The sequence below is a fragment of the Geospiza fortis genome, unplaced genomic scaffold (assembly GCF_000277835.1).
Source record: "Geospiza fortis unplaced genomic scaffold, GeoFor_1.0 scaffold162, whole genome shotgun sequence".
Classification (NCBI taxonomy): domain Eukaryota; kingdom Metazoa; phylum Chordata; class Aves; order Passeriformes; family Thraupidae; genus Geospiza; species Geospiza fortis.
The window spans coordinates 7,808,629-7,825,682 of NW_005054316.1; the positions used below are offsets into that span (position 1 = coordinate 7,808,629).

The 17,054-nt window shown below is 36.8% G+C and overlaps 1 protein-coding gene across 1 annotated transcript in view; it reads right to left on the reverse strand.

The window, feature by feature from the left end:
• SCAF8 (SR-related CTD associated factor 8) overlaps window positions 1-17,054 on the reverse strand; it is a 68,197-nt gene that overhangs the window by 20,829 nt on the left and 30,314 nt on the right. Inside the window, 1 exon segment of the mRNA XM_005420118.3 lies at window positions 16,021-17,054. This exon segment is cut by the window's right edge and continues 40 nt beyond it. Within this exon segment, the coding sequence (XP_005420175.1) occupies window positions 16,035-17,054 (1,020 nt within the window). The 3' untranslated portion in view covers window positions 16,021-16,034.

Here is a 17,054-nt window from a genome sequence, read left to right on the forward strand (position 1 = left end):
AGTCTAGGGACAGGTTATCTCATAACTCTACAGGTTATCTCATAACTCTACATCTACTCTGAGCTAATGTCAGCTACTGTCTCTGGCTGTGTCAGCATTGAATATTTAAGATAAGTATTAGAATAACAAAATTTAAGGATATAGAGCATGTCTGGAGCAACAGTGAGGAACTGCAAAGCCCTGATAACCATAAAAACTTGAGTAATGCAGACCCTTTTCTGTGTCAATTCCTTTCATATTTTCACATGAAAGCACAAATATCCAGAATAAATTAGGTAAAATTAGTGAAATTAGAATAAATTAATGAAAATAAATAAAATTTCAGAATTCATTAGTGAAAATTAGGAACATTTAATAGAGTACATACACAGCTTCTGCTCTCAAAATCTCATTCCATTTCTAGGCAGTGAAAGGTTTGCCATGTTGGAGGTTGAGAATTGGATACGAGTAATTTTGTTGACTACTTCCAAATGATTTCTCCTGGGTCTCTCACACTTTTATGAGTATCTTAAAAGAAAGCTAGGAGAGCTATAAAATAAAATCAAATGAGAAGCAGCAGTTTTTTCAAGGTTTGCTAAGTTGCCCAAGGAACTGCTTCTCAGCAGAATGACTCTGAGGTTTTGTTTCAAGCAACTCCTTTGGGAGACATCACCTTGCCTTGCTACAGGCATGCCCACTTGGGGATGAGCAACAGTAGGGTGGGTGGCCCAAACCTAATGACATAAGCATGTGAAAAAAACTATTTTCTTGATACTTGAAGTATCTTTAATAAAGCTGACCTTTGGAAACAGGTACTGTACAGCATATCCTCCCCTAGAAGATCCCAAGGAAAGCCTGTACTTTGCTCAGACAGGAATGAGATCTTTCTGTTCCTGCATTTACTTGGCCAGCAAAGAGGTGGACAGAAGACTTTCTCATTCTTTCCCACCTCATTGCTACAGAAACTTTCACACAGATTCACAGAATATTCAGAGTTGGAAAGGACTCACAAGGATCATTGAGTCCAGCCCTAAAGTAAATGGCCAACAGAGGAACTGAATCCCCAGCCTTGGTGTTGCCAGCACCATGCTCCAACCAACTGCCTTCCCCCAGCACAGCACATGTACCAAACAAGGGTGGCAGCTGCTGAGCAGCTACAGCCACAGCACAGGCACATGGAACACAAGTGCTCCTCCCGCTGCTGTGGCTGACATAGGGGCCTGGAAACCTGGCAGGGAACCTGTCCAGCATTTACAGTGGCAGCATAAAACACGAAAACTTAAAATTACCTTTAGCTGTTTAAGTGGAAACTATTTTTATTTTCAAGTTGTTCAAATCAGAAAAAAGGAGAGTATTATGATAATTTATTTTATCTAGTTTTCCATTTGCAATTTTTGTTGGGTTTTTTCCTCCCTGTAGCTAGGTTTACTCTTACTAAAATGACCACCTAAATATTCTGATCTAGAATTAAATAGAACCATTATATTTTTTTATGAGAGAATATAGTATATGAACAAAAAATTGTTTAGAAATGATATAAATCAAATCAGATCTTGATGTCTTATAAACAGAATTATAGATGCTATGTATCTTATTTTCAAAGTGACAATTTTTAGTTATCTTCAATTCTCACCCTTTTGAGTCTATAGGCAGCCATAATTTGCAAACAATATTTGAAGACCTAATCATATTTCCTGTTGTTTTGCAGTCACTTACACATTGAAGGTTGTCTTTTGCTTTATATGTGCAACATGGTTTTCTTTGGTACATCCACAAGTATTCCTTCATCTGCCATGTGAACAGCATGACTCTACAGAAGCCCATCCATCTCCTTACTGCCCTGGCTCTGCTATGGAGAGCAGCCTTTATGCTCCCATTACAAACGTGCCTGTGTGTTTCTCCACCCAAGCCATCTCTCTTGCCACCTCTCCAGTTACTATTCACTGAACATTCAAATGAAGGTTCTCCTTCATCTCACCAGGAGCTGGATAGCCTGAGCTAGAAATCTGGAAGCTGGGAGACAATTCCTTCTCTCTGCTGGGAGAAGAATGCACAAGTGGAGCTCTTTACAGGTGAAGGGACCACAGGAGATTTACTGACATGCCTTCTGTAAGACAGTGTCCAGTTGATAAAGGAGGGATAGAATCCAAGACAGACAAGTGACAACATGAGGTTATGAATGACACATGCTGCCCTTGGCTCCACACACAGGGAGACCTGTCCAGAGGTTCATGCTGGACTTACTGTGCTACCCCAATAAAGGTAATTCAAGCAGCAATTAAACAGCTTAACCTCTATGGGATCAAATCTGGGTATTGAGTTGTGAAAACCACTCTTTGATCCTTCTTCACACAACCGATTCTAACATGAGAAAAAGGACTTACAGATGTTTTTTTCTTTGCTGATATAAATAAAACTCAAAAAAGCCTCTTTCCTACTGTCTGGGACAAATTAGAATTTCTGTTATCAGATGCAGTGAAAAAAATCTATTAGCTTGTTTTCTTTTTAAGCAGTGGTTTTTAAAAACTGCTTATTGAATCTGTGTTTGAAAAGCCTCATGTCCATGTAAAAACTGAAAGGGTATTCATACTGTAAAGGCCCCAAAATAAAACCAGATTCGCCTTTAGTTCCTTCCTGTAATTCAGTAAAGAACATAATTTAATCCATACTCTGTACATGCAGAGAATACTACAATCACATTGTTCTTGAACAGAGGGAAAAGATATTCACTGTAGTATGGGGAGAAAAAAAACGAAATGAAAACTTCAGAGAAGAACCAGGAAAGATCTTATTAAAGAGATGAATAAGAAATTAGTCACTCATGAAGAAGATTATCACATGAAAATCTCTAGCTTTCTGGGATTTCCTTCACATTTCAACATTGTAAGACTAAATCTCTGTCTTCCTCTTAATGCACTGAGTACAAATCAACATGAAAAAACTGAAATACAAAATCCAACTAGTGTACAGCATAGGGTACACCAGAGGGTGAAAACTATCCCAGTGAGCATGTTCCCACAGGAATTGCACAGAAAGCAGTGCACTGAGGCACAACAGTGAATGACTCTGAGAACTGTACTGAAGATATACAGCACCTCACCCGTACAGGGCTTAAGGCAGCAGCTCTGTGGTTTCCAAAGAGCCGCACCACAGTGGGCTGGGTAGAAACAGCAACAACTACACATGTGCTGGGCACCCTCTGCTGGTTTCACAGCAGCAAGTCACCAGGCTTAGGAAATAAATATAATGAAGTGTGAGCAAAATCCAGGGAAGAAAAAACATCTTAACTACAAGCAAGAGTAAAAAAGGGAGGGATCAGAATGTCCTTCAAGAATTTAAAGAAATAAATACCTCCAGAACTTTTTAGATTTTAATTCAGCTATCTTAGCTGTTTCTCCTTATAGTTTATATCAAACTAAGAAAGACACCCTACTCTCATAAACAAAGCATTCAGCATTTCTTGCATTGAAAATCACTTTTTTCCCCTTTAACACAACTTTTATCAACATCATGGCTAGTAATAATTTCTCCTTAGTTTACAAGACTCAAGCCTGAGTGTTGACAGGGTTACACGTGACCCTTCAAGGCCTGCAAAGGTGACATAAACAAAACTCTTTGCACATTTGAAATTACCAAAAGCAGAACAAAATACAAGTATAACAGTGTTAACTCTCAGCAGCAGCCAGCTAGTTAGGCACCAATTCTACATTATAAGCAAGTGAAAACACATATAAATCCCAGTAAATTCACATAACATTCCTCACAAATCCTTCAGTTTCACAGTTCTTCAAAACCACAGTAATCTCCCTTTGGTCACTGCTGACACTTCTAAAAACATTCTCAATCAGTACCTAAGCATTAAAGGAAGGAATATAAAATCTCAGTTTTGTTGTATCAGTAACAAAATCAGCAAGTGCTTAGAAAATTTTTCTACCGCAACGTTTGCGCCCTTGTGAGAGGGTATGGCACCCTTGCCATACAGTTTGATTTTCACAAAAAAAAGGTTCTCTCAGAAGAAAAATCCTACTATACTCTGATACTTGATAACTTGCTACGTCCTATGGATTTGGTTACAAAAGTGTTCAGCATTTTAGAATGCAGAATAAAATATCAATAACCACAGGTAAGATGACTGAGCTTCAAAGATCTCTCCTTTTCTTGCCCACAATCCATTCCTCAGTCCCACTGGAAGAGATTTCCCAGTTCCTGTGCTGTTTGGCTGCTCATTTTTGCATCCTCCTCTAAGTCCATTAGGTTGTGATACATTCAGATGGAAAAAACATAATTTTTGAGAGAAGAAAGTGTAGGGGGATAGAATATAAGTAAATAAAGGTAGTATAGAAAGTAATCTTACCCCCTAAAGAGTTGCAGCTGGGTTAATTACTAAAGATCGGGAGCAGGCCTGACTTTAACAGGCCACAGCTGTAGCCAATCAGAAGAGTGTTATAAAAGAGTGGATTTGTTGATTGAGGGGAACTGGAGTCAGTTGGCTGCTGTGAGAAGAAGGAAGAGTCAGTGCCTAGAGGAGCTGCCTACGAGAAACATCAAGGAGGTTTGAAACTAGCAATATGGAACCTTTGCAATGTAATGACAATAGAACTCTTGCAATGCAATGACAACAAGAAAGTTAATAAAGTACTAATGCATTTTGCCAGGGAGCATGCTGTACACAGACTCAAGGTACAGCTACACAGGATACAAAGTATAAAGGTAAAAGAATAAAAAGAAACTAGTTCAAATTTCTTATTCTGCAGCCTGCACAGCCAGAAAATATATGTTGTTTTATAGAAATAGCATGATCCAAGAAATATCTGTTAAATTTGTTAAATTTTTTACCACTAGAAAACAACAAATTTAATGGCACTCTGATGCAGAGTATAGGATCCTCAACATATCCATGAGCAGGGGTATGAACTCGTCTCACCACTTTCACATTCATCAAGCTCTATTTTACAAAAGAAAAAATTAAATAGTGGTGAAGCAATAGTGTTGTTCTCAAAGAAGCAACAGAAAAAGGCACACGTGAAAGGGAGCATTTGGCACATGTCACAGACAAGACCTAGCAACTCCTGTACTGCACAGGTGCCAGTAGAGCTCAGGGCTCTGCTTGGTAATTCAAGTGCTCAGAACAAACACAGCAGAAGTGGCCACCCTTCACAAGAGGCACGACCAGCTGCTGACCCTGCAATTCATGTAAGGCCCCTGAGCACCAGTACAGATGATAAACAACCAGGAGAGCATCTCATCCAGCTGCTATTCTCATCTTCCTAATTCCAGAGACGTGTTGCAAAGGAGGGTTCAAAAACTGCATAAGGTGTCCTGAAAAGGCGGGCTTATTCTTTTTGCATGCTCCTCTTGCTGCACACAGCCTGAGAAAGTGCCCTTTGCAGAAAGTGTCAGCATGTTTTGGGGACACATTGGACTTTCTCTCTTTAGAAGCTGAGGAAATAGGCTGCAGAGGCTGGCTAGATACCGCTGCTCCATGTAGACAGAAAAAACATAGAGGAACAGTAAGAGTACATAGAAACTGTTCCTTCAAAACCCATCAAAATGTCACTTTCAGACTGAAGACACTGGAAACCATAATATAATAAGCAGCCTTGAAATGTTCACTTTGAAGTGCTTTTGCCAAAGAAATCAGGGTGAAAATAAAAATTGGGGAAGTATTTCATCACTCCAGTAGAGGTTTTGTTCCTAAAGAAAACCACTAAATTTCCTATTTCATTGTCTTTAGAAATGGCTAACAATGGCATCTGAAGGATTCAGAAGGGCACAGGGGAGACTCAAGATCATCCTTGTTAGGAACAGTGATGATCGTGAGATGTAATATGTTTGTGCTGGCTGTTACCTAGCATGGTCAAGATTACACGAGGAATGGGAAAACAGATGCAGATGTAAGGTGTATTTGAGGTATCAGCCTACTGAGAGTATTTTGGAAAGTCAGAACCACAAAAAGTTTCAGAATTAACTTTTGGCTTTTTCCCAGCAAATGAGACCTTGAAGTAGTATCCTATAGTATCTTGAGATAGCATTGTGCTCCAGAACAATCCAAACAAGCACCCACAGTGGTTTTATCATCCTTCTTACTTGTAACTGAATTCCGTTCAAGTAGAGCCCCTGGTTCACAAACCTGATTTGGCAGTAATTATTATATTGAAAAACATACTAACTTTAAATACTTCTCCTATTTATACATATTAAACATGTGACACAGTTCAGTATAAAAAGACTGCTGTAGTAATACCACTGTTGTGGTTCAGGTAGAAAACACAATCCCTGGATAAGCAGGGGACTTGTGTCTGTATGGCTCAATATTCCAGTCTCAAGCCTGTGCACCTGGCAAAACAGCAGTTTGCCTGGACATATTTGCACTCACTGTGCTACCTGACAGCCTGAGATCAACAGTTGTGGTTGGTATTTTTCTAGCCAAGTGTCAGGGTACTAAAGGTTTTGCCTTTCACAGTTCACCAGCACGTAATTTTCTATAGTATAAGACTGGGAACCTTGTATTCTCTCATAACAAAATCAACCACCAAGACTGAATCTTTCTTATATATGCAACGATATTTTGTTCTGCTTTACTTTAAATAAGTAAGACACCAAATAGTGTAAAAAATCTGGTGTAACCAACCAAATGTTTCATAGCAAGCTAGATTTAGAATACCAACTAAATATTTAGTTAAATATTCAACTGATTTTCAGAGATGATGTGCAGTCAAATCTCTATGTGAACACTCCCCTAACTCTGACTCCTTTGACATGACAAAGATGGAAGACAAAACAAATCTGTGTCAGCTGTAGGAAGAATTTAAGTGTAGCATGCATGGCAAAAGGAAGAGTGAATACTGAAGTCTGTTTCCTTCCACAGTGTAGACTGTAAATTCTCCAGCTAAGCTTTCCATCAGCTTCTGTAAGATAGATATATAAGCATACACTGAAAGTTCCACAATAATAAATTAAATGTGTTGTGTGTTTTGGGGTATGTAGCTCAAGTCAATGTTAGACTGTTACTGTAAGACAAGATGTGTAATTTTGAAGCTGCATTCTAGGATGCTTAATGTGACCCAGTTTTGGGGGAAAAAAAAAGTGAGAAAAAGAGTAATGATGAAATTTCTTGAGAAGGGCCACTAAGAAAATGTAATTTTCAAGTAAAACAGCCCATCAATTACAATCTTTCCAGTTCTTTAGCAGGCTTTTTAACCCTAAAAATGATAGAAATATTTACAGAATTGCTTTCACAATTTGTTCCTTTTGGACTTATGTTTGTCTACTTTAATGTATCAAGATGAGAGACATTTAGAACAAATTAATTCTCCAAGCTGGAAAAGTCAAATTCTTCATAGCTTTCAGCCAATCTGTTGGTTGATTAAATTTCTTCACTCTGAGTAAGAATAATTAGAATATCTGGGGACAAGGAGAGGAATGGAAAAGGAAAAATCAAGACTTTGGTATTAACTACTATATACAAGTTGCATGGGACAGCTCCTGAGGCTGCCCTAGCTTGTGCACAATTTTTCAAGTTGCATATTAGAGACAGGATAATCTGCTAGGATGTGTGAAAAATGCCATTTTAGTTAAATTCTTGAACATGCTAGAACCAGACTATCATGACAAATATATGTAATTTTGAATAAAATTTTTATTTCTCTTTTTTTTTTTACATGTCGCTCATTACTTCTATTCTGATTAATACAGAAATATAAGAACTTTTCATGGAGAAGGAAATTTATTGAGGAGAGTTAAGCAACACATTCTAAAATGAAATAAGAAAACTTTATTAACCTAGTGCATTCATTTTTAAAAATCCTTTGAGAAAAAAATGCTATTTAAATAAAACATAAGCTTTCAAAAAAAGCAGTATGCAGATGAAGAAAAGAAAGCTGGAGGACATAATTGATTTTGAACAAAGAACAGTGACCATGTATTAAAGGGATGCTCTACGTGCTACAGTGAAAAGATCTACTTAGAAAGTACAATTGCTTTGGGAGAGCCAGAAGATAAGACCAATGCATTTAAGTAGCTTTAATTTGCTTGCTTTCTTTCTCTATGAACTCTATGAATTTCCTAGCACAGGACTAGACAAGTATAGTGCTTGCAATTTTTTTCAAATATTTTATACATTCTATTTCATCATACTCTTAGAATCCCAATAAAATCTTTACTAGGGTTGTCTGCTCATAAATACTTGCACAGGAAAGAGAATCTGAAAGGGGAAAAAAAGTTATCCCCTAGAAGCCTTTGTGTTAAAAGCAGTAGAAAAATCAAGGAAATTAGAACCATATAATCTTCTGTCACCTGCTCTTCTAAAGGCCCCTGAAAAAGAAACTGAGACCCAAGAGAGTTTGAAATCCTGGACCTAATTAAACAGTCATGTCCCACTGGTAAACAAGTGAGGCTGTATAACACATACTGGTTTAAACTAAAGCAGCATTATTTTAAATTCTCTACCAATAACATGAAAGAATGTAACAACTTTGATCAAGAAAATGTTTTCTGCAGGTAGCAGAATGCAAGAAATGCTGCAGCCAGCACTTGTCAAACTGGGATACTATTGTGAAATGCACCCTTATAGCTACTGAGGTAATTGCAAGTAATCAGTAATTATCTCTACTAAGTAGACATTCCTCAATAGTGATGTTTGAGATTGGTGATTCACACAATTTGGTAATCTTCCCCTTTTTTTCTGTGATAGCTTTGCCTTAAACAGCATCACTCCCAACTTCTCACTGGTGTCTGTATCACAGTCATGCAATACACAGAATGTGTTACTTATTGAACAGGTTACACAGGCATTAATCAGAACATCCTCTAATCAGCATTCAGAGTGAAACCCTGAAAAAGGGTAGTATTTGGACTAGGATAACACAAACAAGGAACAAAATGATCTTGGATTTTACACCAAAACTTCAGTTTAGCACACTCCCTGCAAGTGATATAGTTCTTCATCATGCTTTTGGCTGGGTTCTAAAGTATTTACTATTTAAAGATACCCAAACGGGTATATTAACATCTGTGTCAAGTTGTACCTCCAAGAACCTTGTAAGCTTACAAATATTTACATCTTCCTGAGTGGGGGGGGGGGGGGGGGGGTTTGTCTTATGTTGTTTGGACAGGGTGAGGAGATTCATTTTTAACTGAGGTATGAGCAATAATAAGAAAAATGCTCAGGAGTACTTGAAATCTTTGGATGCTTGCTTGCTTGTTAATTAGTAAATAGTTAATCAGAATGCACACATTAACTTCTACTGAATCTAAAAAAAAATAAAAAGGTTTATTCATGCTTTCTAACTGTATTTTTTCTAATTTCACATTGGGCTAACAAGCTATTGCTGCTGAAAAACCATTATCTGTCCAGTGGTTTACATATAGATCCACTCTGTACAGTATTTTCAGTGACTGCTAGAATATGCTACTTCATTCCACTTTTCTGTTTTCCACAGTGCTTCTGATCATGAAATAAGGATTACAGGAACAAAGCACGTGTGAAGTGTACACACAGAAACTACCAGCAGTATGCACACAAAACTTAAAAATTACACTTCCATATTTTGTAAAAATAACATTTTATCCTAATCACTTCAAAGTTTTACATTCTAACAAAAATAATGGGTGCCTTACTCATTTTATCAATTCATAGAACTTCAGCCCTACAAGTTCATAGTTTTAATACAGTGTTTTCTAATCAACATGGAATTTGAGAGATGCCATTATTTTGTTTTTAATAAATAGCAAAATCCCAAAACAATCAGCAAGCATTTTAATTTGCTGTCTGTATTTTACTTTTATTCACAGACAGCTTTACCGCTAAGGTCCTCAACAGTGAATTACCTGCGTTGGTAGTCATACTGCACAAAAGATCCATGACGTTCAAGATAAAGACTTATAGTTGTCCTAGATTTTAACATCTCAGTTATGCAACTGAATGACATAATTCAAAGGTATTTCTAACTTACTGTAAGAGGAATTCTGTGATAGAACCACTTGACAAAATAACGTAATGCAAGCATGTGGAAAAAAAATGAAAATGAACCGGACAAACTAGCACAACTTTCAGTAAACATTTTTAAAGTTGAGCGTACACTTACTATTTATGTATTTGCACAACTGAAATGACAAATATTTTCTGGAAGAAAATCACTGAACCCAAAATTACATTTCAAATTCTACAGACAAAAAATTTATTGATTTTCTCTACATTTTTGTCTGAAGTTTGAAATAGGTGTCCTTTTCAAAAGGACAAACTTAAGGCACACTTAAAACTGCATTTCACAGCATTGTTGAATGAGATGTGATTTTTTCCCTTGATCAACTGAGGTGGCAGCGACAGAGCTTTCATTGACTAGATGAAGGTGAATGCATTTTTAGAAAGAACTTTATACACTGAAATACACTTTATTTCTACTTAATCCCTGCTGTTATCAAGAAAAAGCTACTTTGCTTACAATATGACCTCTCTTTAGTGTGGAAGTGACATTCAGATCCAAAGTCCCTGCAACTATGGCTTAGATGAATCCTACTGACCTACATCTGAGTTAACAATTCTAGATCCATTTAACACTCTTCACCTATTCATCTGGTAAGGGTTTCTTGCACTGGCTTGCACACAATTGTAATGTTCTGGTATGCAAATTGATATGGCTGTGAAGTTACCTGTGAAGTGTTTGAGAAACACATCAAGTCATCTGCTTTAAAGAGTCTGTTCTGCATTTCAACAGAAACCTTAACACACACTAATGCAAACACATATCCATTATGAGACAGATATGCATATAGAAAATCATTCAAGAGGAATTTTGTAGCATTAAAACATAAAACATTAAAAATATTTCAACTAGCCTATTTACAAGTTACCGTGCTCTCTAACCATACTGTTTTTTGCAAAGCACAAAACAGTCCTTTGTCTGAGGGCTTTAGTATAATTTCATTAGATAAAAAAACTTAAAATCAGCACTAGTGACTTAGCTTTAAAAGAAAAACGACAGAGTATAGAATAAGATTAGTAAACCAGCGATACAACTAATATCACTGTTAGCATGCAAGTGCTGAAACATGCACTTTAAACTCTTGGAGAGAGAAAACACATTCATCTGTAACTGTATAATATATCTTAAGATCCTCTTCATTTGTAAGAGTGCTTAGACTGCTAGAATTGCCTCCTCTAATCTTTGGTAGCAGACCATCTAAAAGATATTAAGAGTATGATATTCAATGAGACAACGCTTTTTCAAGTTCTTGCAAGATAGGAATAAAAGAATAACAGCAAATATAATTTTACAGCTTACCAACTTTAAGAAAAACCCTATTAAGAAACTCTCATCACTGACAAGAATCACTTTTCAGATCCTATATGTGAGTTATTACTCAAAGAGATGTCATGAATTTTCTTTTTAGTAGTACTACTTGGCTTGACTATGAAATATCAAGTACATACACTAATTGAATTATGTTTATTGTGCACCCAAAGAACTTGTACCAAATAAGTTAACAATATCACTGTGACAGTCCTTCAATGAAAAATGTAAGACTAGTTACAATTAAGGAAAGATATTTTGCCATTCTTATTCAAATAAGCAGCTTCAAATTAAAAAAAATAACATCCTGCCTTTATGCCTTTTAAAACAATCTCTCATCTACACCAGTAAATGGCATCACAGTGCATGCCTACTTGTGGAAAGGAAGTTGAAAGAAAAATCTGACTACTGCAAAATTCAAAAGAATCAGCAGTAGATGGAAATGAAAGGAAGGGAAAGGAAGATGCTTTAATTACCTGACTCAACAACAACAAAAAAGGGAAAGGTTCTTTAATAACATGAATTAATTACAAAATTTTTTTCCAGCTACTCTTGATGACTCCTGATATTCTGAACAGGTTTTAAAATTATAGAGCTGGAGTATGACCTTTTACAAGAGCAAAGAACAAGGGGCAATGGCTTTAAACTGATGTACAGCAGACTTATATTAGATAGCACTTCTTCACTGTGAGAGTGGTGAGGCACTAGAACAGGTTGCCCAGAGAAGTTATGGATGCCCCATCCCTGGAAAAGTTCAAGGACAAGCTGGATGCAGTTTTGAACAGCCTGGTCTAGTGTCCCTGCCCATGGCATGGGAGTTGGAATTAGATGATCTTTAAGGTCCCTTTCAACCCAAACCATTCAATGATTCTGACTGTTCAGTTCTCCCATTATCAAGCACCAAAAAGTCACCATTACTGAAAAGACAGAGAATGAAATTTACGATCCATTTTTATCAGTTTCAAATCAAATTACCCAAAGATGTGAGTTAAAGATGTGAGGAAAAAAGTAAAGAGTACTTTCAGTTTGACCAGCAGAAAACATCCTTGCACATGGTCAAAATTGCTCAAATTGTATATTCAGAGACTTCTGTAATAAATTGGCTTATCTTATAAACACCTTCTATACATAAGTTTATTTTATCATTTTCCAACTATGCTTAAGGAATGCCTGTGTATGCCTCACTACAGGTTTGATTACAGTACTCCCATCTTATCTTACTCAGGCTAAAAGTTCCTTAACTTTATGAAGTTGTTTAAATCACTTAAGTGGCTCTAGGTATGTTATAGAGTTCTACTGAAGCAAGGGAATCTAACAGAATATATTCCCCTGAGTCTGTAACAAAAGGAAGTACCACACATAAAAAGAAAGCATACCAGTACTCCACAGGAAAAGGTTTCAGCAAAGAAATCATGTCCTTATAGCAAACAAAGGCTACATTTCACCTTTATGGATATAGTGCTCTACTCAAATGCACTACAGTGAAAGAACCACGGCCTGTTTAAAAAGGCAAATACATCAAACATCTTATGGATGCATATGCTTTTCAAGTAAATGTGAATGCCTAAATACAATGTGTTGCCTGCAAAGCTACCTGAAATATTTTTCAATGTATCTGTTACTTATGTGAATCATATATCAGCTTCTTCAGTTGCCTGAACCCACAACCTTTCATCACTACAGCAAGCTTTAAACCGGTGTAAGCCAGAACTGCTACCCCAATGCCTGGGCCCCATCTTCTTTCTGTCCCAATCTCACTCTCTCCTTTGCAAAAGCAAAAATTAAAAGTCACTCCCATGAATCACATCAAATAATTGGTCTGGGTTTCAGGACAGTTCCTTTCAGTGCACACATTGGCTTATGATGGCTTAATCTACAATACAAAAGTAAAGTCTTCACTCCAGCTCTGAAACATTTAAAACTTCCTACTGGCAAGATAAAGAAACAGAGTGTTTCACTTATATAAAGTCCCTTCAAGTTCCTAAATATGGCTGTATTTTGGTAATGCATATCTGCGTGCTGCATTATTTAAATAAGAAATAGAACAGTTCTAGCTATAAACATAATGCAACTGAAGACTGTACAACAAACTTTTATTCTACAAAAAAACAGCATTTAGAAATTGATGGTGTAACACATATGTACAGTAGCCAATTTATTCATGTTTGAAAGATATTAACAAATATAATAGATCAATTAAATGCATTGTTCTATACCACTACCAACCAAATTGTTTAACAACTGTCACCTGGCAATTTACCTAAATCTTCATACTATGAACAACTTGGCACACTGCCAGTCCCAGTTTAGAAGAACGACAGATTAACTTCTAGTTTTCAGGAGGTTTTTAACAAAATGTTTAAAAAGTAAAGCTACTGCCAATATGTGTTTGATTTTGAGTATTTATTTCTGTGGCCTATGACTGAAGCCTTTTCAAACTTAACATATCAAAATGAAATAAAACCCCTTAAGTTCCTAAAATATCCTTAGAGCTATTTTGTGCTTTTGGGCTTTCACACAATCAAATCTGCCTGACCAGAACACTACAAGTAGCTGGTGCAGCAGCACTGGTCGAGCTCTTTGAGCCAGACACTGCCTGTGACAATACATTTACCTTCAACATTGTTCATTTCAACTCCCAAGACATGTTCTGGTAATAAACACATCAGCAAGGTCCATTACAAAGCAGTGGTTATTTAATGCATACCTAATGACTACTACTTGCACAATAGATAATAATTCATTCAAGTCCCCTCTTTCCAAGGCTACCTTCATTAAGCTGTCTGTTTACTATCCAGAATAGAAGTCCCTGGAACTGAAAAGTTGAACCACGACACAGTATGAAAAAATACCCCACCATCCAGAGGAAGAGGACTACACACACAAGTAACTTGCTTCTAGGTTCAAAGGCATGCTAATGCTTTACACTCATGTGATGTTTTCATACTTTCATCCCTTTTGAGGGAAGCAGAAGGGGAAATAAAACTTGCGTGCTAATGCTTTAATGTTAAAGATCAGAAGTCTAATCTGAGCTAAAAACGTTTCTTTTACCAAAGGGGCATTCATGTAAGAGAATCTACCCTTATTATCTTATTATGCAAGAGGAAAACAGCTTTCTTAAAACTGAGTGAAAGGGTGCTTTCAGACACAGAATTTTAACAAAACTTATTTTGAAAGAAGTTGGTGAAATGCACTTGAATGGAACAAACTGAAAATCTGACATCATCCTACAGCTTAACCTTTCCAATTGAAAGGATACACAAGCAGCAAAGCAGGTGAAACAGGAGAGAATAGCACTACTAATTTACCTAAGCAGCCAATTCATCTCAACAATTTAAAAAGAGGTTCAACTTCAATGTTATTCCATCAAAACACAACCCCCCAACTCTTATTCCTGTAAAACATGTAGGGTTTTTAGACCAACATCAGCTTACTTTTAATGCACCATTTCTGAGCTTTGAGTCATTAAAATCAATTAACCACAGAGTACTCAAACACTAAGACTATCTATCCAGAACACTAATTATATTACAAAATAAAAAATGCGAATACTCATTTAAGTTTTGGCTTCATGCATATCTGCATTTTAAAAAGTAAGCTGGAATACTACTGCATATTCTTACAGTATATATATTCCACCTTCTAGAAGCAGTAAGAACATTGTAACAATGAGCATGAGCAAATAAATAGAAGCTTGACAGCACTGCAGTGAAGTAAGTTTCATCTTACTACCTAAAGAAGGTGAAAAGCAAATTTTCACAACCTAGTTTCATTTCAATTTTATTGAAGTGCCTACAGTATTCTGTGAGTGCTTGCACATACACAGGCACGCACAGAAAAAATGGTATCTACAAACAATTTACACAGATATTTACATACATGTTATTTACATAAACTAATATGACTGCATGATCTTTGATGTAAAAACCATATGCTTCTTGCACATGTAACTGTTGCATTGGTTTTACAAAAGTAATATAAACCTTTTGCAACAACTGGCTAAGCATATATCAGAGCTGATTCCAAGTTTTTAGAGCTTGCAGGTTTAAAAAAAAATACAATACCTAAAACACTGTTATCAAACAAATATGCTTTATTGGCATCTAAAAACAAAATGCACCCAACATTAAAATGTACTTTTTCATTTTTTAAACCCACTGCAGTACGAGGAACAAATCACAAACACTTACTTTAGAGAAAACAGAGACTATAGTGTAGATTTTACAAAATCACTTTTAATCTCTGTGTTATGCTCCTTAAGTAACATGGGCCATTTTTTTTTCTGCCGAATTGTAGGAACATAAAATATCACAGCTTTATCTATACTTTAAAATTCTGCAGCAGCCTAAAAACACGGACAAGATACACCAGCACCTGTATTCAAGTATAACAATTTTGATAGCCAAACTAAGGGTAGTATCTAAAAATTCCATTTTCTTCCATAGGAAGTCTTTGTTTGACAAGCTGTTAATTTATCATTGTGAAATTAAAAGCAATTGGGGGCAAGTTTATGCTTTACCAAAAAAATAAAATAAAATTTAAAAAAAAACCCAAAAGCAAAAAACGTTTACCTACCATGTTCAAATTAAGAACAGTGTTCTATACAAGTCAGTTGTACAGTTATTTAAGTGAAAGATGAACATGAACATCAGATTAACTTAATTCTGGCAGACAAAAGTGAACTGCTACGGTCCAGTCAGCCATTTATCTATTACAGAGAGATGACAACTTTACAAAAGGTATCTTTTACCTACTGAGTGATGATTATGTCCCCTCAGTTTCTGTGCTTTCTACCACTGGTTCACTCTCTATATCAGCTTCTGTGTCACTCTTCTCTTTGTTTATCTCGACAGAAGATGTCAGTTTTTCATAAAGTTCTGGATCATCCTGCACCTGTGCAGTTGGTGGCTGACTTTCTGTCTCTGTATTTTCACCATTTACCTGGGGCATATTATCAGCTTTGCGTTGAGAAGTGGCCCCATCAAAATATTCAAAAACCCGTGGATGTGGAGGCGGGATCCAGTTGTTTGACATTCTGTCTCTTCCAAACCTGTTTCCATTAATTTCTCTGCAAAAATTAAAATCTCTGTCATCCCTATCCCTCTGTCTTTCCCAGGGTCTTCTGCGGTCATCAAAATCTCTGTGAGCATCTTGTTCAAATCCTCTATTCCAACTGGGACCACTTCTACTATCAAACCTATAGTTTACATGCCGAAACCTCTCTCTGTCTTCATGGAAGCCTTTAGGGCCACCATAAATAGGGAAGGCATGGTGCTCTCTTTCATCATAATCTCCTCTCTGTCCCCAGTGCTTGTCTGAATTGAAACCAAAATGCTCTCTTCGGCCAAGGTTATCTATACCTGGTCTTCCAAAATTTTCTCTCATGTCTATATGTGGTCTAGCAAAGTGTTCTCTTCCATCTACCGGAGGCCTTCCTATACCTTCTCTTGGATCAACTGGTGGTCGTCCAACAGAATCTCTGACATCCACTGGAGATGGTCTGTTAAGATTATCTCGGTTTTCCACCGGAGGAAAGCGATAATCTCTGTCCCCCTCCTGTTGAATGTTATCACCTCCAAGTGGTAGCCTTTTCTCTGGATTAGAAATGTTATCGATACTATGTCTTCCCGGTGTTCCAAAAGGTCTTTCTGTTTGATTAAAAATATCTCCTGGAGGAAAAGGACCTCGAGGTGGTGGTGGGTGAAGAGATGGATCGAGGATTGCAGGAGGAGGAATAGCACGCTGTGGTGGCATTTCTGGCTGCATTAAAGGAAATCTTGGTCC